The sequence below is a fragment of the Scleropages formosus genome, chromosome 4 (assembly GCF_900964775.1).
Source record: "Scleropages formosus chromosome 4, fSclFor1.1, whole genome shotgun sequence".
NCBI classification, from domain to species: domain Eukaryota; kingdom Metazoa; phylum Chordata; class Actinopteri; order Osteoglossiformes; family Osteoglossidae; genus Scleropages; species Scleropages formosus.
Genome location: NC_041809.1, coordinates 21,909,510 through 21,933,043, shown reverse-complemented (window position 1 = coordinate 21,933,043; position 23,534 = coordinate 21,909,510). Strand labels below are relative to the sequence as shown.

General features: G+C 40.9%; 1 protein-coding gene across 1 annotated transcript; it reads right to left on the bottom strand.

Annotated features, from left to right (window-relative positions):
• Positions 1-2,964: 2,964 nt before the first annotated feature.
• adamts15a (ADAM metallopeptidase with thrombospondin type 1 motif, 15a) lies at positions 2,965-23,266 on the bottom strand. The gene is made up of 9 exons (XM_018755114.2): positions 23,184-23,266; positions 21,122-21,974; positions 13,951-14,083; positions 12,929-13,096; positions 9,199-9,482; positions 8,800-8,977; positions 7,802-7,977; positions 5,791-5,966; positions 2,965-5,600 (listed from the first exon to the last, which is right to left on the bottom strand). The coding sequence occupies exons 1-9, from the start codon at positions 23,249-23,251 to the stop codon at positions 4,826-4,828; spliced, it is 2,811 nt and encodes a 936-aa protein (XP_018610630.2). The 5' UTR covers positions 23,252-23,266; the 3' UTR covers positions 2,965-4,825.
• Positions 23,267-23,534: the final 268 nt, after the last annotated feature.

Sequence of the window (23,534 nt, the reverse complement as noted above, 5' to 3'; positions counted from 1 at the left end):
ATGTCTGTTGAACAATCTCAAGGGACCAAGTTCAGCACTTTTATGTTGTGTTTAACATAAAACATATAGGTTCAAGCAAGTTTTTGTTCTTTTTGAATTTTAATGATGCAAAAAAAATTTATTGCATTTATTACTTTGATGCTAAACTTTTGAGCATTCAGAGAAAAAGTAGAACTAAGATGATTTTCATGTTAATTCTGTTTTTTCATGATTTTGTTGGTCCACAGGATTTTTTCATGACCCAGCAATGCTTCATACAAGCTCCCAAGTCTGTAAAAAAGTAATTCTGAAGTTCACATACTGACAACTAAATCAGTTCCAAGGAAATATTTGCAGCCCAGAATTTACGCTCATGAGTTTTTAGACTAAGACCAGGGATAAGCACCTCATAGTCCGTCACCAATTTTTCTCAAAGCGTGAAAGTGTTATTAAAGTCCTGTTGAAACATCAGGACCATGCTGATGGAATTGTCTGATTTTCACTTTCTCAGAAGGCCTCTCTGTTACATTCCATCTTACCACCAGCTCGCCAAGGAATCCAACAGACACTCAGACGCTGCTTGGGCAATGCTCTTACTACAGACACGTACAAAAAACACAGACAGGGAGGTAAGTGATGACATAGAAAGGGAATGAAAAAACATTCAGATCAAGCAGAAATGTGCCACCAGATTTTGAGTGTTCCAAAGTGAAATAGAAATAAACACATAGACATGCACAAAGTGCAGCGACACTCAGATAATCTGGCAAGACCCAGGCTCCCCCTTCACAATGGGAGGGCATTACCCAAGTGAGATGGGGTCAAGAGTTTTTAAAGTCAGACTGTTTGATTCAGCAGAATTGCAGAGTGGTCTGAATAACAAAGGAAGCGGTTCAGATGGAGGTCTGGCCCAGCTGCCGGCTGTACATATTCAAACCCCATCAGCCAGCAGATTAGGGGATGTGATGCGGTCAAAGGAGTTAAGCCCCACAGATGGGATCAGGATTTCAGTTCCTCCTAGTCTGTCTGCCCTACACCTCCCTCCCTATCCCTACTCGATGTGGGTACTCCCTGTATTCAAGCCACACTCAAAATTGTCACAAGAGTCTCCTGTTCCGGAATATACTTCTCCCACTTGGCTGCTCGCTGTGATGTCAGTGTGTGGAATGTTAAATGTGGAAAAAGTGCTTTGGAATTTGTGTGATTAATAACAAACTGGCAAGTTTGCTATAAATCAGTTTTAGTACCAAAGCTGCTCTCAGGTCTTCTGGTACTGGTCCAGTGTCAGTCCAAGCCTCTTACTAAATAAAATATGGAGAAAAACACTATCATTGCAGTACTTGCAATCACATTTCAATGATTTATTGCTCACACTGAGGGTTTCATTTTTTTTACAAAACTTGTTAGGTTGGTTTCTTTTTCACTTGATGCACTTAATTTTTTGAATGCACTGGTAGAACTCTCAGAAAATTCTGAGCTAGTATCAGAAAACAACAACAGAAATTAAAAAAGCTCACTGTTTTTTTTTTGTTTTTAAATAGATGACCTTGCTATGTACAGGATGACTTGTTTTGGAGACACTGATAAATAATACCTTATATCAGATGTACGAGAAAGGGTTGAACAGAAGGGAAAGTTGGTGCCTCACAGCTCCTGAGCTGCTCGGTGGGTCTGGGTTTCAAATTTCTCCCCATTTGCAATGCCCAGACATGCACAGAAGAAGATACGGGCACAGCACTTCCGTTCTTCCTTTGCCTTGGAAACCACAAGTGGCCACTATGAGTAGAGCTTGACTCAATGACAATGTCATCCATGCCAGATGTAATCTGTCAGTTGTTACAGTTCTTGAAAGGCTTTGAGTTTCTCTTTTAGCCATCTATATAACACCTTGTAATAAAATTAATCTTCCATACATGGCTGTGTATCTAGGCCTCCCATAATTCAGTTTGCAGTTTGCAGAGATACTTTATTGCAGCATTGTCTGTTAAGAGCTTTTAGAAAAGTAGTGTTTTCTTTGACCTACAAAGGGATGTTAACATACGGTAATACTCACTTAAGCATACCCATAATCAGTCATATTCACTATTGCTGGGTACCAACGCACATGCACACTAAGAGCAATTCAAAGCCAGAAATTCACTTGAAATACATCTTTTGACTGTGGGAGGAAACCAGAGCAGCTGGAGAAAATCCATCAAGCACAGGAAGAACATACAAACACAACACAGACTGGGCAGGGATTAAACCTATATTCCATCGCACAACCCATGTGCTGCGACAGCTGGGACACCAGCTTTAGTACCTCCAAAAAATACTCAAAAATACAAAAAGACAACTCTGGTGTCATTGAACTGTTTCTTTTCATAGCACTATCTAGGTAGCCAGGCCTCTGAGGAGCTCTGTGTAACTACTGCTCAATAGCTGAGACACGGTTGTGAATAACATGTAACTAAAATAACGTTCAAAGATTTGTCAATGTATTTCCTGAACAGTCAGCCCAGCTGTGCAGATCTCTCAAGGCTGATGCTGCTGTTGCGATACTTGAGTTTATGGCTGAGCATGTGGTTCCCCTTTTTCATTATAAAAGAATCCCAGCATCTTCCAGAGAAAATGTACCATGTGCACTCCTGACCGTGTAAGCAAACAGATTTATATGTGGATTTTACATTTATCTGACATCCTTTTCCAAAGCAAATTAGAATTATTTACCCATTCATACTTCTGGCTAATTTTACCATACTAATTTAGAGTGAGTGCCTTGATCAAGGGTGTTATAGATAGAGGGGGGATTTGAACCTGCAATCTTTGGGATGATAGGCAGGACCACTAACTGCTACACTAGCAGCTGCCCCGGCTTGACACTGTCTATCAATGGTCTGGCTTGTTACATTAATGTAGAAAGCATACAGGTGTGTGGGGATATTCGATTTAATTTAATACATTTGGAACAAATCATATTAAAATGAAAAAAAAACCTCAATTTTAACAAATACTGCTAAGTATTTACATTATTTATTGGTACACAGCTGTACAAAGGTATACATGGTATACAATGCAGCTGGTGTAAGGCATTTAGTTCTTCTGCTATACAATGCGCAAAAGCAAACGTAACATTCCAAATTATAAAGGAACCATCTGTTAGATGGAAAATGTGGTCCCTCCGAACCAAAGCAAAAAGTAAAACAAAATAAAAAACAATATGTAGTTGATTACAAAGTTTGATAAAGAAGCTATAGAACAGATGAACACGTACAGCTGAGAAACCGAGGGTCCAACTTGGTGATACATGTACAGCATTATAAAAATCATGCCTTTTGCCATATTTATTTATTTAAATCACAATAACTTAGAAAATGGCAACTGTACCAGACAGGGCACGATAGTAGCAGCTGCACCTCTGGCTTGGAAAGGGAAGAGGAAGGTATGGAAAAAATAACAATTTCCCATGTGCCTTTTGGGAAACTCAACAGTTGGACTCCCTGTAGGAATAATTTGATTATTTCAAAAGAGACTTGTTACAAAAGTAAAAATAACAGATACTCAACAACCAGGGAACATTATGTTTCATGTTTTTTTTTTTTTTTTGGTTTGTTTTACAGTTTGTTTTGTTTTTTTACGGGTGATTCCACTGGCTGCTTTTTTGTCTGCACTTAGAATGTATTTTAAAATATTTGTTGCATCATTAGACAATCAGAGGAAGATTCATTTAGAAATAATAAAAATGTAGTATTCATTAAGTCAGCAGGTGTTCTTTGGTTTTCAAATGTTGTAATTTGGTCTACAGTTCTAAATGGCTCTGTCCTATTTATCAGCACAGGACCAAGCTGCTCAGAGGAGACCAGAGCAGGTCAAAACACAAAGGCGGCAATGCAAACACAGTGCAAATGTGTTAGATGTTTCTGTGGTGTTTAGACTTGTGGTATACAAGAAGGTAAAAGTTGAAGTTTTAACTTTATTGAAGATACTTCAAGCTAATGAAGGACTTTTAAACTTTTAGAATGTTTTAATGAAGTATACAATAATTAAGTAAGCTCAACTGAGTAACTGAATAAGAGGAAGCTCAATGGTTTTTTTACTCCATAGTCCTTTTCTGACTGAATGAGCCAAGTAAATTTTTCGGTAATATCTTTTAACACTGCTTAAAAATAATTTGGTATTACGCCTTTAATAATAAAATACCAGGATTCTAATGACCGCACATTCATGATGATTGTCTGACCAGTGATAATGCAATATGAAATAGATTTTAAAATTAAAAATACTATATTGATGTACTACTGTCTCAAAGAGAATTTATTTTAACTACTCTGGAAATGTTTGTGTCTATCATTTTTTGAATAAAGTTGAAAAACAATTGAATGCAGAGGTGCTTAGTTCCTATTTCAGACTTCTTGAACTTTTTAATTTAATATTATTACTGTTAGGGGTATCCAGTAAGTGATTTCTCAGTAACTTTTTGATATCTAATAGTTTAGTATTTGGATTTCAGTACCCAGATTTACAACTAGCACTCACACACATACTCACATGTAGCATGCATTTGTGTTTGTGTGTTTAATAGTTGCTTCTGATGAGAGGTAGATTATCCGCAGGCAATTCCAGGTCGGTAACTGAAATAAGGGGCCCTACAATTTGTTCTTTACCTCTTTGTTTCCGTTGTTTGTTTCAATAATCCTTTCAATGCTGCTCTTTTTATATAATTTTCCTCTCATTTTTCCACTGTAGCAAGCAGATACACCAGAACAAAATTGGTTCTGGATTGTTAAATATGGTTCCCTTTTAATTTTGTCCAAAATACCTTGATGAAAAATGAGTGTCCATTCAGAGGGGGTTGGTGTGAGAGAAGTTAGCAAGGCCGTAATGTACAGAAGTCCAGCTCCTGAGGCTTTCGCTTGCCTGTACAGTGGTCACGTGGCCTGAGCTCACCCACAGGAGTGATACAGCGAAGTGCCCGCCTTTTGAATCCTTTCCCACAGGTCTTGGAGCAGGGGGACCAATCCCCAATGTCCCAGCCTGGGCAGGGCTCACCACAGAGCCGCATGGCGTTAGGTCTTAGAGCAGAGTCACAGTCTGTGGCCGTGCGGCCCTCTGGGTCCAGACATTGCACCAGCCTCTTTTGCATTCCACTTCCGCAGGTCACTGAGCAGTCATCCCAGCTGGCTGCTGCCCACTTATTATTTGCTGGCCTCCCATAAGGTGGCTGCTTCAGCTCTACCTTGTTATTCTCCACCAGCACACTGTTCTGGGCCTGGTTCCGGACCTCCTTCTTCAAGGTCCTCTCCTCCTTGGTCTCCCTGGCCAAATAGAAGGAGTAGCGAATGCGAGGTGGAGTCATCTTCCCTACAGACAGCACCTCCACAGTTAAAGCCTCCTGAAGGGGCTTGACAGCCTGTAATGTTTCGGCTGCCGTGGCAGTACCACTGTAGCGCAGCAAAGTACCACGGACCATGATGTCTCGTTCCACAGCTGACACCACATAGTTTCCATTCAGCAGGTAGTTGCCCTGGCTGTCCTTCACTGCTAGGTAGTTGTCATCATTCACCAAGCCCTTGTAACCACGCTGCCGGATGTCAATGTTGGAGGCACCAATGGGAAGCATGACCACAAAGTTGTATCCATATCTGAAAGATACAAGGAGATGACATCATTAATAGCCAAACTAATCAACCTATTTATCACTGCAATGCATTACAGATGATTTTGCATTTTGGTAGGGAGATGCTACCAACTTGTGAAATTCCTACTAAATGTATGTGTTCCTTCTTCCTGTCCTTGCACTTAGCAATGCAGAGAAGCAGAGGAGTTTCTCACATGGGTTTAGTGAACAGCCCCGAAACTTTCTTGCAGCTGCGGTTGTCCCCTCCACACACACCACACTGATCAAACTTCTTCTTGGAACCAAGCTTTCCATCGCACCCAGCTTTGATACATTTTCCCTGCACACACACTGAAGGGGAGTCAGGGGAGCACGGTGTGCCATCCACTACCTGAAAGAACCATGAGAAGAACATGCTTAAAGCTAGGAAACAGGTTTGTTGGTAACAAGTAAGGCGCTTGATCAGTGACAAGAACACTGCAGGTAAATAATCATAATTTGAGCTGTTTATTGGTATTGCAATCCTGAGCATGTTAATCCACATTTACTGTAATAGTGTATAATCAGCAATATATATAGAGAAACTGTGTTGTGAGCAGCTTTGTGTAAAAACACCTGACAAGTAAATAAACAATGATGACAAACACTGTGACACGGTGTTAAGGGCCCAAAATCCAGGCTATTTTCTGAAACAAAGTCGATGGAAACCATTGTTCTGTGGTGAGTTCTCTAGATTTGTCACCACTAGCCTCAGGGTGGTCTGTTCAGCATTTTTATGCAAGGGTAGAAAGTGTGTGCAAAGTGTTTGCAGGGTCAGTGTGGAGCTCTCCTTCGCTAGAAGGATGCAATATTGAAATCAAAGACATCAAGTCTGTACTCCTTCCTTGTCAAAGCTATGGAACTTGTACTGGGCTAAAAAGAGAATTTTATTTTATTTAATTGATGAAAAAGCAAATACTTATCATTTGTGCCTTTCTATTTTATTGCTAGATATCTATGATATGAAACTAGTATTCCAAAAAATAGTTCCCATAACAGTTCCAAGAACAGTTCTATCTTTCAAAATGTTGGTTGTTGATCTAAGAAGACAGACAGTCAACATTTTCAAAGACAGGACTGTCATCTAAGTCACAGCCATTGCAAGCAAAATTCTCTCTAAACAGCTGCACCACCTTCTAACATAATAGCTTCAATTTGCATTTGCATTTTCAATTTGCATTTCACAATTGCTGCAAAAATTGCATTATTTAACTGAGCAATGTGTTGTGTTTCAAATATGCAATGTGTCTTTCAAGTGGCTGTTTTAGTTTTGTCACTACTACAACACAATGATTAGGACCCTTTCACAAAACATTTGTTCCTATAGCCCTCTGTTTACAATAAATTTTATTATCTATATGTTTTGTAATGTTGTAAAGTTCTTCTACAATATTAATAAACAGCTGATGATAAAAAAGCTGCCCACAGACAGTTTGCTGTAAACCACAGATGGTGCTCTCTGATTTGACCTTTGCAAAAAGTGTAACACCATAAAAATTACCACAATGTGCAACTTGCAAACAAAATAAGTGTTTCTCTGGATTTTTGAAGATTCACTAGTAGACATCCAAGGCCCAAGTGGCATATGGACTAGGGGTGGGTTACTTATTCCAGCCTCCTCATTGCCCCAGAAGGACATACTAGTGAGGGCCCCATGAGCAATGCAAGCTGAGCCCCCCACAGCTGCACAAGCGACTTTTCCTTTTCCAGACCCAGACCTGTCATGATTGCCACCGCTGCTCTTTCTCACCAAACTCTTCCATATCTCCAGAAGATAAGTCATTCTCTCCAACATTCTCTATTCTTCTCCTTTATTAATGCTTTTCAAAAGTGTGATGGAATTATTGCCTTTTGCACATTAGTAACGGTAGTTCCCCACACTTATTCTTTAGGAACTATTTTTTTCAGTACTACTTTCATATCGACAAACTGCTGTCCTGTTCTGGGTGTGTCCCCTCTCCCTCCAGCCTTGTGTCCTGTGTTGCCGAGTTGGGCTCCAGTTTGCAGTGACCTTGATAGGTACGAGCGGTTTTAGATAGTGTGTGTGTGCGTGTGTGTGTGTGTGTGTGTGTGTGTGCGTGCTTTCATACCCATACATATCTAGCAATAAAATGGAAAGGCACAGATGATAAATATTTGTTTTTTCATTAATTAAATAAAATTAAAAAATAAAAATAATACACTCACCTTAGGAGCCAGGACATAGAAGTACCCTGTGCCATTGGCTCTGCAGATAAGCTTGCACTGGTCCTTGGGGGAGACCCCAGAGTACTTGGGCACCCACACCACAGATGGGGTGAGGCGGTTGGTGTTGAGACTAACCCCATTATAGTCTTCACACTGCTTCTCTCGGAAACTTTTACCTGTGGGGGAAACAGTACTTGTGTTCACACTGTGTATGCATACATCAGTATCAAGAGGAATGGTTTATAACCAGAGATGACTTTGGAAGTTTGGTGTTTACTTGCGTAAGTGAAGAAAATGATTTTTTTTCCAACTTTAGTGTGGGCAAAAGGAAACAAATTGACTTTTTGACTAATTAACATAAGTAATTGACCTGACACATGCAGTACATTTCACTAGAAGTATCTACAGGTACATGATACCTACCTAACAGCCTACTGCTGTTGCTTTCAATATTTTTAGTGATGGTACCCTCAAGTCATACATCCTACTTTATGGCACCTCTACTCAGTTTTCTATTGGAATGGTTTCCCCAAGAACACTTAGTCAATACTGTATTAATGAGCAATAAAACAACTCATTACATCTCTCACACAACTCAGACACATCAACTGACCAATCAATTGGATTGCAAGTAAATATAAACAAAGAACCCGATGTAAAGAATGCTGTGACTATTATATTTATTTAGTTTAGCTCAATCACTAACCATGTATGTAAACCAGTATAAAAGAAAGTACACCGTTCGTGTAAATTATTATATCTTGTTGTATTAGTTAAAATTTGCTACAATAATTTAAAATTTATGACAACAGTTAAGACAATCAAGAAAAAGCAAAATCACTGACAATTTGGGGTAACCCTGGGCACTTTCAGGTGCACCTCAGGGTGTCATGGGACCGTATCTGAAAACCAGTGGTCTACCCCATTGTGTCTGCAATAAAATAATTACTGTGGCAATTTATCATGCGCCTGTGAGGACAGACTTGTCTAAGCTCTACCTGTGTCAAGACAGGGCTCCAAGTTGCAAGAGCGGTACTTGATGCGGATCCCCTGGCAGTACTTTCCACCATTGGCTGGGATGGGATTGTTGCACTCCCTCTTTGCCAGCTGCACCCCTCCACCGCACGTACGGGAACATGTGCCAAATGCTCCCCACCTCCCCCATCGGCCGTCCACCTGCAGAAAACACATACAAACCAAATCTATTAGCAATGGATCACGAGTATCAAAATGCCATTTAGGCCAGGGGGCCTCTGAGACCATTTTACCCAGATAATCCAGTGAAAATTAAGATATGTCTTTCTTCTACTAGGCTCACACTGAGGCTCACAGACACAGGGACAAAAGAGAAGAAATACAAGGAGACAGAGGAAGGAGGAAGCCCTGAACCCCCTCACCTTAGTCCTGGTGACACTGCCCTTGTCCATGCAGATGCCCTGGTAACACATCTGTCCATCCCCACAGCTAGTGCCATCAGCCCAAGGGAAGTGGCGTGTCTGGCACACTAGCTGACCCTGGGCCTTGCCAGTGCACCACAGCTTGGCACAGGACTGCATGTAGGGGCATGGTTTGGAACCACTGCCAAAGGCCAATTCACACTGCCGGTTGAGAGTGTATGTGATGCCTGGGAGTGCTTCAGGCAATGCCAAGACCTTCTGGGGCTGGTCCAGCAAGCAGTCACCTATAAAAAAACAGAACTCTCATATAGGCAAGTACATACATCCATAACTTGGTCTTGTTTTGTAAGCAAGCATTTCAAAACACATCCCTGTTTACTTTTTACGGTATTTATCCCTCTTTAACTTGAAGATTGTAGCCCCGAGATTAAAATAGACCACCAGGATTTGTGTAAATAATTGCAGGAAGGCATTTAGGGTATGATGGCCTAATTAAGCTGAGTTATTTTTGCCCCTGCCTGCCTCCAAACTAGCAGTGAAGTCATTAATACAAACCATATTTTCTGCAAGTAAGCTAGCTGAACCGCATTAATATTTTCCAGAAGCCTGGAACCTAGGGTCAGAGGGTGGACCAGTCATCCCGCTGCCTGTAAAATAGTAAGCATGGGGCAGCAGAAAGGCCTCTGGCCAATGACCCTCTTCTAACCTCCACGTGCATGGTGTTGGAACGACACATGGCCTTGGAAATGCTAATGATCCATGCCACAGAGATGGGAAAATCTCTTCCATAAGCCATAACATTGCACACTCCATGGAGCCAAAAACCCATACCATTTAACCACAAGAAAGGTATGGATAATCTTTCACCAGCCCTGCAGCTCTGTCCTCGTTTCCCTTTTTTTTTTTATTTTTGCCTTCATTGTCGATTTTAGCTCAAGCGGGTTAGCATGTAGGGTTAAGAAATGGTATTTTAAGAAATAAGCAACTCTTTGCCACAGTCAAAACAAGATATGTCTCTTATTTGAAGTCAAAGGTTAAAAATCATTTATCTTAACAACAAAATAAAAAAAAAATTACAATTACAAAGGGCCTCCCATCTACATTAAACAGTCCTGACAGCCGTCATCATGGACTGACAGTCAATGAACCTACAGTACATGACTTCTTAGAAAACTAACAAAGGTAAAATTACTACCTGACTCAACATAAAAAAACAAGCATAATCATGGTGCCAATACTTAGCTGTATTTAAATTGTACTCAGCATTAAAAGTTTGCCTTGGGGCTACATATTTTGGGAGCCATTGGGTTGATTATGTATTTACTTTTTTCTACATTTCAGAAATTTCTGACTTTAATCACTGGACACTGAAAATCCACAAGTTTATGAGTAAGTGCATTATGGGATACCACTTCTAAGGCTTCATTTATGCCCAGCCACTACATTCATAAATAGCCATTAAGGCCAGTTCACCTGCAATTAGGGGAGCTTTAGTGCCTGGAATAAGTTTGGAAAATACAGGGATCGGCGATATTCTGGTAAAGTTTTATGCAGCTATTTGTGTGATGAATGTCGGTGCATATGGTAAAGGAAACTAACTAACTGTATTTAAGAGTCACACATCTGCAGCTATGTATCTTTCTCCTAATGTAATGCACAAATTGTATCTTCTATGAGATGTATGCCGCTTTGGAGAAAAGCGTCTACTAAATGAATAAATATAAATGTAAATGTAAATGTAAATGTAAATATATGGTGGGTTGCTGAGTGACCAAAGAGTGAGCTTTAATAGGAGAAGATGAAACTCAGGTTTTAGAGCATCCGAATGGGTCCCTCACCAAACATGAAGGATCTAGACCAGAAACAGAGGAAAGGCAGGCTGTGCAGTCACTCTTTCAGGTTAAATTTACTTGTTCACACACAAAAGAAGAGACTCTAATTGTGTCTAGTAAGTGGCTTCCTTACAGTTCCGTTCTTATCAGTGGTTGCTTGGAGCCATACTAGTTAACACTCACTGAATTTCTCAACATGGGGGAGCAATGTTTTTTACTCTCGCACTCCTGATGATAAGCTGTACCACTGAAGAGCTACAGAAAACGTTATCTACTCAAATTTGCCTCAAAGAAGAGAAAAATTGTTTAAAGGTAATACATTGTTCCAACCAAAGCATGTTCCTTTTTTCTACCTCGGTCTTACGTGGCTGCCATACAAGAAATGGTTACGATACTAAATTGTTAAGCTTGAGCAAATGTAACTGGGAGGGAACCTTATTACATTATTGCAAAATCCTTAAATGTATAGATAAGTCAACCCTGACACTCGCTGCTATTATTAAAAATTCCAAACTATAGGGCCACAAATGGAAAGTGCATAAGGATCAGTTCATGTCAGAACAAAGAAAATATTTCTTTGCACAAAGGGTGCTGGTACTTTGGTATCAGATTCCTACGCATTAATTTTTTTTACTTTTGTTCATGTCAAAGTTAGATAAAACTCTAGCCTTGTTATTAAAGAACCAAGTGAACAACATTTCTTTCATTTGTAACACCTGTTCTGTACTTACGACAAACACAAAGCTTAAGGTGCTTAAACAAGAAAAAGGAGAGAAGCTCAGCCTCCACTATAAAATGTCTATTTTCAACACTTCTCTAGAATGCAGTAAAATGTTCTCTGTTTTTTTAACATTTTCCTTGGCAGCACACCCTGGTGCCATACCAACAATTTTTGATTGTGTGTTCTAATTTCAGGCAGATGGGATGGTAGGCCAAGGTCACCAGGCCTTAAATTAACATCATCTGGATTTCAGAATCTGTTCTACAGGCCAGAGGACACCACTCTGCTCTGTGCTGTGGTATTTCAAGGTAGATAATGATGGAGGACAGAGTAAAAATTTAAGAACACTTAAAAGTATGTTCAGCCTGTTAGCTGGCAACGCCCATCTCAATATTTTATAGTCTGCTGTCATAGCTCACAAAGTGTACCGCCAACATAGTACTCTCGGTACTTCATAAACAGACTATGATCAAAAAATAATATTTCATTTGAAAAACACTGAAGAAATGAATTGTTCAAAAAATTGTACAGTATTTTATACCATATGACAAAAAGACTGGTGGACCTATAGTGATAAGTTGATTCAGTACAGAACATGTACTATATATTGCAATGGCTTTTCTATACTGCAATCTTAAGATTTTAGTGCTTATAAATGAGAAACTCTGATTAAAGTCAAATTTTTTCAACAGATGTTTGTCCTTTAGGAATTTACTCAATATGTTGCCTAAGAACTCGGTCAGAGGTCTATAACGCAGTCACAGTTGTAAAGAAAAAGAGTAGTACTTTCCTGTTTTTTATATGGGCGACATGTGTGTGGGTTTCCTCTGAATGTTCTGGTTTCCTCCCACAGTCCAAAGACATGCAGTTTAGGTTCAGACTCTAAATTTCCCATAGCGAGTGCTTGTGTGCATGTCTGGCTACCCTGTGATGGACTGGTGTCCCTCCCAGGGTGTGTTTCCGGGGTAGGCTCCAGAGTGCTGCAGCCTTCATTCTGACAAGAGCTAATTAACAGCGAATGGTTTCTAACATCAGTACATAGTACCTTCATACTTTTTTGTGATAGTCTGCAATTAAGTAACACCAATAATCACTTTTATTACTTTCTCCAGTCTGTCAATGATAGTAAAGGAGAACAGTGGTGCTGCAACAGGAGGCATCAAAAAAGGAGACTAACCGTGGCCGCTGTCAAGAAAGTCAGTGATGATGGCTGCACTGCATACAGACCACGGACTGCTGCGGTCAATCTGGATCAATGTAGGGGACATCATGTGGTTGTCACTCAGCTTCCCAAACACGTCCTCGCAGGCTTTAACATTATCATGAGGCATGTTGAAGACATGTCCTGAGCATAAACAAACACAGGGCACCTTTCAGGAAGTGTAATTAGCAATGCAGAGACATTTGTTAATTCCTTAATGACACTTAATGGATAGCAGATGCAATTTCACACTTTCTACAGATGGGGAGGATTATAAAAAATAATTTTAGGTTATTTTATTTGAGTATTACACACTGTCCAATTTTTCTGCATTAAGTTGCATGTAAATAGATATCTAATATTTAATAGGTAATTTTGTTAATCTTCCATTCTCAGACTGTCACTCTCAGTGCCACAACCTTACAACAAGAACCTCAGTATCTCATGGGAATACAAGGCAGTTGTTTTTTGTGCAGAGCTCTCACATCTGTAAGCTTTTTTTGTCATCTGCTGTGAATTATAACCCTTCCATCCTACTCCTGAACAGATGCTTTACTCGAGAGCCATTGCAGCCAACTCTTGGTTATGGATAATGCTAACCTGTACTTCAAAACAGTCCTGTGGTAATCTTAGTGTCAGCTAAATGTCAGTAAAGTCAGTTTGAATAAGTCAGTAGGGATGATGCCATTCGGTGCTAAAAGGGCACCTTTCTTTTCACAAGATTGTCTAATACTGTCAATTATTATTATTACTGTACAAATAGATTATTATATTGACTTTGTTCACAATAGGAGTACATCAATTTTCATGACTGAAACTCTTCTTATAAAGATAAATGCATAATACACCAGTTAAAATACCACAAGCAAGTTGTACAGCAAAAATAATGAAAGCCCAGGGTTGGATCCTCACAAAGCCCATGGATCCTGATGAAGTCCCAGTTTTGGATACTAGATGAGCCCATGAACTGAGCAGAAGGCCCAGGACTGGATACTCACCAAGCTCGTGAGCTGTGGTGAAAGCTGAGGGCATGCCGTCGTCCTCAATGACTGAGCAGCTCCTTTTGGAATCACACATCGTGCCAACATCTGCCATGCCCAGTGTGTCACAGGTTGAGGCCCCACACAAATCCTGGCCCACAGGAGAGAGCAAGAATTAACAGCATCACAACAGGACCTGACCAAGCTCACAAATTCTATATGGTAAAGAAATTGTTAAGTTTGTGTGGAATTATTATTATTGGGAAATACATTTGGCAGTCCCTTGACAAAATAATATAATCAAGCCTACCATTTCGTTAGTTTCCTAAAATTAATAGCATGAGCACTCAGAAAAATGGTCAAGACCTAGAAAAAATCTGAACTGTGGTTGCTGGCGCACACTATGAGACAATTATAAAAAGGAAAATCAGCATTTTCTTTTTTGGCTGCAGCTTGTGCATGTTTTCTGTTTGCTTCAGTTGAACCCATTACTGTTACTGCTGTTTTGTTGTTGGACCACTTTTTATATTTTGTTAACTTTGCTGATGTCCTAGATCTAGAGCAACAATTGCATTGAAAGATGTTCATGGAAAGTCTGTTTGTTCTAATGTTCAGATCCATTAGCAGAGCTGACATGAAATCCTAGCAAGCTACAGTTGAAGTAATGGATCTGTATTTTTTAAATGCTTTTGTCACATTATACTCTTTTGGCAATTTATCTCAGATGGCTGTGCATCACCATGAGTATATTGTGTTATTTCTAATTTCTGTAATTTTTAAGATCAGCCCATTTTCCACCATGGGCTGTTTTAGTTCAGCAGTTTCAATTACGGTAGCCTCTGACATAAATTGCTGATATAATAGCAGCAACCAAGGTTACTGACTGCAGCTATGACCCAGGCCAGTAGAGAGAATTGTCTCCCTGTCAGAAGAAATTAAAAGACCAATCAAGATGTGTGTGAGAAAGAGGAGGAAAGAGGGAGTGTCACTTAGTTTAGTTTCCATTCATTTGTTCAGTGTATTTATCTGTGTGCCATATGTACCACATGCAATCCCCATTGTGCTTCCACCCACGATGACTGAACATTTTTACACACTTAACATCATGAGTGCACTGAGGCGCACTATGGATATTTTCCTAAACGTTTGTCTAACAAGTCATTATGACACATTGAACGTATGAGAAAGCAGATATTGATGTCACTCTTTTTTTCTACGAAGATGACTGCGTACCATATGATGCCAGTGTCTCTTAGATTCTTCCAAGAGATCTAAAAATATTAATGTTTTTTCCCCCTTTTTCCAGTCTTTCACGAAATTAAACTAAAACCTGGGTTTTAGTTACCCAGAGCTGGCCTTCCCTAAGGAAGAAATGGCACTGAAAGGTAGGAATCCATTTCTACTTTTTTATAAAACTTTGTATGCTTCTATGCATAATATTCATAGGCAAACATAAGAGACAAAGCCACTGAAAATAAAGATCTATCTAAATTATGTGCAGTGTATGTGCATTTGTGCTGTCTTCTGTGGACCACAGAGAAGGCAGAGGACAGAAACAATCCAGGAGTTAAAATAGCCTTTATATTTAATAAATCGGGCAATTGGCTTTTAATTTTCTAGCACTCTAACTGCAATTAAGCCATCATGACTGAAATTGTCATGGTCAGCACTGGCAAATCGGTTTTCTCCCATATAGCTCCAGATTTGATTACACACATCCCAACCTCTTTCCCACGCTTCCCGGTGTCTTAATCATCAGTTTATAGAACACTTCAAGGAGACCTGACCTAATTGGCACCCAGAAAGAAAAGCATATGAAACTTTTATTACACCCCTTGGTCCACAGTCCAAATTGTTCCATTTTCAAACTCCCCTGGGGGGAAGTGTTACTGTTGAGCAGGAAGCCAAAACTGCAGGCGGGAGCTGTATTCCCTTGCCACTGGGGATTCCTGAGTCAAGGCTTTACTCGCTGGTTCAGGCAGCTGGTTAAATGACGAAGCCGTGAGTTAACCTTCTACTATTCGGAGTGATGAAATAAGTGGGTTCTCGGGGCAATGGTCATAGTTGTATGGCCATTTCTCTGGCAATGTTGGCTGAAATCAGTCATTAATTACCACCACATCTTGGCATGTAATCTAAAGCCTACTAAATGCTCTGTTTAACCATACTGGGAAGAAAAATTTGGTGAAGTAACTCCTGCCAAGAAAAGAATCTCTCGCTTTGCTTTCAATATACTGAATTGTGATTGTTACAAAAAGTGTATAATACATTGAATATCCACATGCAGATGCTCAAGGTAAAAGAGCATGGAAATGCAAATTATCTCATAAATTCCAATTCATCTAGTCTAATTCTCAACACTGAGAAAGACTGCTAAGAGATAAAAGCCAATCAGGAATCAGAAAGGAGTCTGAACAAGGAATGACAACTGTTGTACGAAAGGCTTCTGGGTAATTTTTGCGCTCAGCAACATTGCCCTGATAATTACACCTCCAAATTTCAGCTTGAGGTGGGTTCGGTTCATTTATCATTAATATACTTACAAATTGTCTGGGAATGAGTTTAATGAAATTCGAAATGGATGTTGTAGCTAATCTTCGTCGGAGTCAATTACTATTCCAACGAAATGATACACAGCTATGACAAATGTTGCATTTGACTTTATGATCCTTCATCCTTTAACATGATGATCCTTTAGGTTTAACTATTGCAGGTTTCAAAAATATAAACAGTGAATAAACAAGAGTTGCCAAAAGTTAAATCAAGCTTTTTTCTTCAGTAGTTGGTTCTTCTTTGTCATTTCCTTCAGTCTATGAGCCAGTGATGTATATTTTATATTTCTTCCCACAGCACTTCTGACAATAGTCAAACAACTTTGCCCATTAATCACTGCAAAACACTGTATTGCCCAATGTTATGGCCACCATCACTGCTATGAACTGTTATCAACACTGTCTACTTGGACATGGATGATTTTTACAGTCCACATAGAGCGTACAACAAATATAAGAAAAATAACAAGAGTAATTAACATATCGAAAATACCAAAAAATTCTTGATGGTTTCAAAAAACAAGTATTTCCATCCATATTCTTGCACTTTATTTAAAAAATTATGTCACCTGTTTTTATATTTAAGTGTGGATATTACCGACAAGGACACGTTATTTCCACAGCATGAGCTAAATTTGATGTGGGAAGAAAAGAGGCGAAAATCCCCAAAGCTCACTTTCACACACAGCTTCACCGTGCCTTCTACAAGCAAATTCTATCTAGGAACTCTTCAGATTGCACAAATATAAAATATGATTTTCCTTTGATCCTAGTGTCAAAAAGTTAACAAGTTAATAAAGATCCTTTTTAGAATCTTTAGAATCTTAAGAACTTGAAATGACTTTTATCAAAACTGTATGTTCTGATAGTATCTTAGATACTCTCACAAAAAAATGAAACTGGAAGCCTCGGCAACCACAAATGTATGTAAAACATTTCTTCTAGTGGTATGTAAAACCCAAGAGACAGACACACACACACACTTTCTGAACCACTTGTCCCATACGGGGTCGCGGGGAACCGGAGCCTACCCGGCAACACAGGGCGTAAGGCCAGAGGGGGAGGGGACACACCCAGGACGGGACGCCAGTCAACCGCAAGGCACCCCAAGCGGGACTCAAACCCCAGACCCACTGGAGAGCAGGACCCGGTCCAACCCACTGCACCACCGCACCCCCTAAACCAAAGACATTTTCTATAATGCTTCTTGTGCTTTTCAGTTTAATCACGGTTACCAAATGAAACGTTAACTTGTTCCCAGGACTAAAACGGAAGGAAGCATCGACGAGGCTAAGCAGACGTCTCTGCGGTAGTCTGTGCGACACTTTTTGTAGGGAGGCAAGTGAAAGCACTAAAGCAGTCCAAACCTTTACAAAAAGACTTTCTTAGAAACTCTCAAACTTTGCTCCGCTGGAAGGGGGAAGCAGTGTACCATCTACATTTCCAAGGTCAATTCTGACCAAATGGAAAATCTGGACTTAACATTTTATAATCGCAAAGTGTTGCTCATCACAATGCTGGCGTTGCTTGTTCCAACGCTGACCAGCAGATTTGTCCGCACTGCCACCACTTGGGAGGGTTTTTCCGTGTGCTGGATGCAAGTGACACACAGTAATAATGGACTTTTCAGTCCCAGGTTGCAAGGGTGGAGTCACTAGCCTTGAATGCGCCAAATCATGCACTAGTAACTGCATCCTTTGCGTTGGAGGTGATGAGAGAGTCGTCCCACCCCACTGCTCCAGGCATGAAAAAATATGCATTGTACAAAACCACATGGGACACATTCGAGAAGCTGGAAAGACAACAAAGAATTCTCAGGCATAAAACTGCATGTTGGTTCCCTTGACAGCTATTTTGTCAGAGTGACCCTGTCAAGAATGGAGTCATTACTCTAAAAGGTAGGTCAGTGTGTGTGTGTGTGTGTGTGTGTGTGTGTGTGCATCTGTTCCGTTCCTGTGCTCCTCTTGTGCAAGTTAAAATGGTTATGATGATTCTCTGACTGCAGCTGGTCTGGCTGGAAATGGTTTGCTCCCTGTTCCTGCGAGCTAGCAGGTGGGCCAAATCATGGGCCTTTCCGCGCTGCACTGGGACCTCTCCCATTACAGCTTAGCACAGCTTAATGGGAAACAGGCTACCTGGAAGGAGAGGAACAGAACTGGGGACTCACAGCTGGAAGTAGGGACATCATAGAAAATGGATACTTCCCATTAAATCCCTGACCTGTGGCCTGTGGTACTTATGATCCTAATAAGGAAAGAAAAGGCTAAATTAAGATGCATAAGCTGAACTACATTAACACAAACAAATGTGAACACAGGTTTTTTGATAAATGGCACAGGAATGATTTCTGCTTTTTTTTTTTTTTTTTTTTTTTTTTGATGCACCCTGGATATAGTTTTGTGAAGTCGTGTCACAGCAGTCAAAAAGGTGGTCTGCACATCTTTCCACATCACCTCTCATTTTTTTCCAAGGACCACTGATCCTGAGACCCATGTCATATTTCACCTGTTTAACAACCCAGGGGGATATTTCTCCACAGAAGGTCGAGCTGTCTTGCAATGGCAAGAGCGAGGAAATTAAAATTAGAGGATTACTTCATTTAGCACAAATGTGGTGAGCCGAACTCACAACTCACAATTTCTCAATATTCTAAGAAGGCCTGTCTCGTTGTTCCTAAATCAAGCAGGATGTTTTTCAAACCCTTCCTTTGTATACACTTTGTGTTAATTCTAAGGGGTCAGCAGACTGGCCTAAAGGCAAAGACAGTTTGCATGTGACCATCCTGTCCTCCATGCCAGCTCAGCTTTTTCAGTACATGAGTCAAGTACTTTCTCCCATATTGACACAATCAGAAAATAACAATGTTTGTCATGGAATAGTGCAATGATTAACTTAACCCTAATATCTACATTAATGACAAGCTGCCAACTGAAAAATGAGCTTTGTTATGACATCACTGCTAAGTGAGCTATTTTGTCCAAAAAAATATACAATTTTATTAGTTGTGCAGCTCAGTATTTTACTGGTAATGTTTGTTACAAGTCAACACCTACTGCACTATATGGATATCAATGATAAATCACCGCTCTGGACTTCATAAAAGCCTTGTAAAACACTGCTAGCCTGTCCTATTGTGTTGCCTTATGATTCCTTGCACTCCTGTACAGTATTCAAAGTTAATTTTTTACAGATTGTAGGTATCTAAGTTAGTGGAATGAGGCCAATGTGCTAATTTCACAGTTGTCGTGGGTGTTCTAGAATGGAAAACAGGTGGTCCTCTGAGAACTATGAAACATGAATTCATAATGAAAAAAAAATTAAATTTTAGGGTGTGCTTGAGATTCTGGCACTACACACTCTGAGAAAGGAGACAATGAAAAAAATAGGTAGATCTAAATCCTTTCCCAAACAAAGTTTCCCATAAGGATTTTTGGCAGGCTAGTCTTGTTAGGCCTCTGAGAGATGTGTGGTCTGTCCGCTGAACATGTGTCCAAAATGTTTGCCTTGGGTTCTCTTGAGTTGATGGAAATATCCATTACATAAATGGGGAGGGTGTAAGGATTTTCGTAAGTTGAATCATCAAGAAGAGACCGCAAAGCTGAAGTCATTGTACTTTTGTCACATTCTTAAATATGCGACAGACCATTTTACACAGGTCAAGAAATTCAGTGTAGGGTCATTTTTACCAGAAAATCAATCAATTCATTACAGCCACCAAAACAAATCACACAAGCATGGAAAGGACACCGAGTCCACTATCTGCGTGAACTTGAGAAAGTATTAAAATACTGAGTTTTAAATAGTAGAATATTGGATAAATGCAGTTCATAGGTTTTTCAAACATAAGGCAATGTGATGCTCCCTTTGGAGTTCAAGGGTCACTAATGCACTATTTTTAAAGGAAGAGCAAAACCAACAGGCCTTGCATGAAAATATGCCACCTGAGATATTTCTCTGTACATATATGAGGAAATGTGTGGCTCCACGCACCAACAGTTAAAGGCCTGCATGGTCCGGTCCATTTGGAAGCAAATTTGCTTGAGGATATATGACACTGACTGAACAAAGCATTAACTCTGGACATGCACACTTTTCAAGGGAAAAGGCTTTGATTCAAATACTGTCCAACCCTGGACACATTTGCTGGGATGGCTTTGCTTTTTTGTGAAATTAGAACATTGCCATGTTGTCAAATATACTTACTAGTGCACTAACTTTACAAGTACGTTAAGTGTACACATCTAGTACACTCATCTTACGCTCAGTTGGATTTCACAATGTCATGGGACAGAATTGATTACAGTCATTGTGTCATACAAGCAAATTTGTGCTGTACTTTAACTTGTTGAGATTTCTCTCACAAAGCACAGAATACATGCCCTGCATTTACTGCATGACACATGGTTCATACAGTTATGACTTATTAAGCTGACATCTTTGTGTGTGTGTGACTGGGTATGTCAGATATTACCTTGGCAATTTATAGAGCACTGCATTGTTACTGGATCGGTTCAGGGCACTATAGCATTACGGGAACTTGAACCCAGGTCCTTCTGATTGGAAACCTGCGACGAAAGTTCCCATCGCCCCTCAGGAAAGGCGAATGTCCTGCTGTGGGTCCACGCCTACCATCTTACCTGCTTGGTGAAGAGGATGGCAGTATCCCAGTACTCTGGGTGCTTGTCATTGTTTTTGTTCAATTTCTTCTGCCAGGTGCAGAAATTACGCAAAGTCAGCGCAGCATTGCCGGACACTTTGGGTCCTTTGTCAGCTTCGTTAATCACCATGAAGTTGACCACCACAATGTTGATGGAGTTGAGGATGCTGGGATGCTTGTAAAGCCTGGCAGCGACTGACATGAGGGTCAGGAGGTAATGTTTAAGGTCGTCGCCATGGAACTTGGCCATGGACTCATCTGCGACCACCAAAGTCTCGACATATCTGGGAACCGACGCAAACCTTTTGGACCTGCCAAAACCTTTCAGAGTGCTCTCGGTCAAATTCCCTTTATTGATCCCCTTCAGGTGTTTATACCTTTCCAAGGATTGCGCAATGTCATGGTGGTGATCAGAGTCCACCCCACACCTGGAGGTGAAGTTGCCGCTCTGCGAGGGGCTCCTTCTGCGCTGCACGACGTGGGCTCCCGGTTCCGCGGTGTGGTTCTGCAGCGGGCTGATGAAATACTGCCAGCCTCGGTACCCGAATGCCCCCTGCAAGCCCCGGCACAGGCTCACGGCGGCGTAAGAAGCCCTGTCGGCGTTCACATCCCCGGAGTAGAAGCACCGGCTCACATCTGGATCGGCGGCGGCGGAGTTCCGCTCCGAGAAGCCGGCAGCGAGGAAGCTGGCGTCCGCCGACAAATTGAGAACAAAATCCTCCTTGAAGGCGTGGATGCGGAAAAGTGCGCGGCGCGGAAGTGTCTCCTCCAAGCTGCGAACGAAATTGTGCTCCGCGCTGTGCTGGTCCAAACGGACGGGAAAGCAAACGTCGCTCTCCGCGGAATGGGTGATTTCCGCGCACACGAAAAAGGACACAAGAAGAAGAATTAAAAGAACTGCTGCTGTAATCCTGGCCAGCGCGGACATTGTCATTGCTGCTAAACTGCAGTGCTCGCGCCGAACTTGAGTTAAAGCAAGACTTGCAAGCGTGCATCAAAGTTCGACGTGAGCTCAGCTGTGACACTCGGGCCGACGGGATGCTTTATTGATAATCCGGGACGCTGCAGCCCGCAAATCAAAACCCACTGCCGCCGCGCGCGCGCGCTCTCAGCACGAAATGACCAGCCGCCCGCTGCTGCGCGCGCCCATCATCTTCTACCTGTCTGCTCGAGTGACCCTCTCCCTCTGACGCCTTTATGCTTTTGCGTCATGTGTAAACATCGGAGAGCAGTAACGAGAGTTTTGGGGAGGCGCTCAGAGAGCTCATTGGATGTAGCCCCCCGGTTTGGGGATGAGAACGCAGCCCCTCGTGGCGCGAAGAACAGCGCTGAACGCGCGCGCGACTTGAGGCGGGTTTTACCGCGCGCTCGCTGCGTGTCGCGCTGAAGAGAAGTGACATCTCAGCGTTTGCCCTTCGTATATTTTAGAGCTACGAGGAAACTAAGCGGCTTGTCTCAAAATATTTTCCCGACATGTCCTAAAATATACAATTGACTACAATTAAACGTCACCGATAATTATTAGATTCAGTTTTCCAGGTGCTTGTTGCGGTAACACAAAAAAAGCACTGGAAGTGAAGTGGGTCGCTGTTCTTTTCCTAACTAGTCCTCCTCGTCTTCTTCAGACACTGAGAGGATGTGTTACTCACTGCGTTCATATAAAAATGTCCCGCTGAATGAAAGTAATAATGTTTGTGGCTTTAAGTGTGGCGATGTAGACAGGTGGCAACAACGTGAAGCAACATTCTAAATCTGACGGATTTTGTCCCGCAAAATAGCATGAATCCGCCTAATTGGCTGACTTTCATTCAAATTGGTAAAGACACTCGGTTTGCTACAGATTTTATTGTAATTCATAGCAGCCTGAAAGTGCAAACATAACGCAAGAGTGTAGTGACGACGGGGTGTTTAATAATAGAAAATACTTGTTATAATATTTGTTATAATTTCCAACTTGCATGTGGATACCTGCGCATTTTAACCGTAACGTTACTTTGCATACGTCACGTATCAGAGCTACCAGACTATCTACTCTGAGTTACATTGTAATACTTAGAACGACTCCGTTAAATAATATGAATTCCAAAATTACGCATTTAAATATCGACATGTTTTATTTACAGTACAAAAAGTGTTGTTCGTTGTTTTCTCATCTACATCTTAAAATTATTGTATTGGCTGAGGGTGTATTTAGGTATGAAAAATTTAATTACCTAATGTTACAAGTTATTATCTCTAAACAACATAATTTAATTTAGTGCTGTAAATTGGTGTCATTGCGCCTGGAATTTCTCGAGGATGCAGACCTAGTTTTTTGTACAACTGCGACGCCTGGTGGTCAAAGAACAACAAGCCCTGTAACTGATGCCAATGGAGATCACGTGTTGACAGGA

What these genes read in the sequence shown, in the direction of transcription:
- adamts15a (XM_018755114.2), bottom strand. Translation starts at nt 23,251, where the DNA reads ATGTCGATATTTAAATGCGTAATTTTGGAATTCATATTATTTAACGGA. An exon ending in CCATCCTCTTCACCAAGCAG is followed by an intron (nt 14,084 to 21,121) that starts GTAAGATGGTAG and finishes CCTGTGGGCCAG; the next exon opens with GATTTGTGTGGGGCCTCAAC. An exon ending in GGGCTGTTCACTAAACCCAT is followed by an intron (nt 5,601 to 5,790) that starts GTGAGAAACTCC and finishes TGTATCTTTCAG; the next exon opens with ATATGGATACAACTTTGTGG.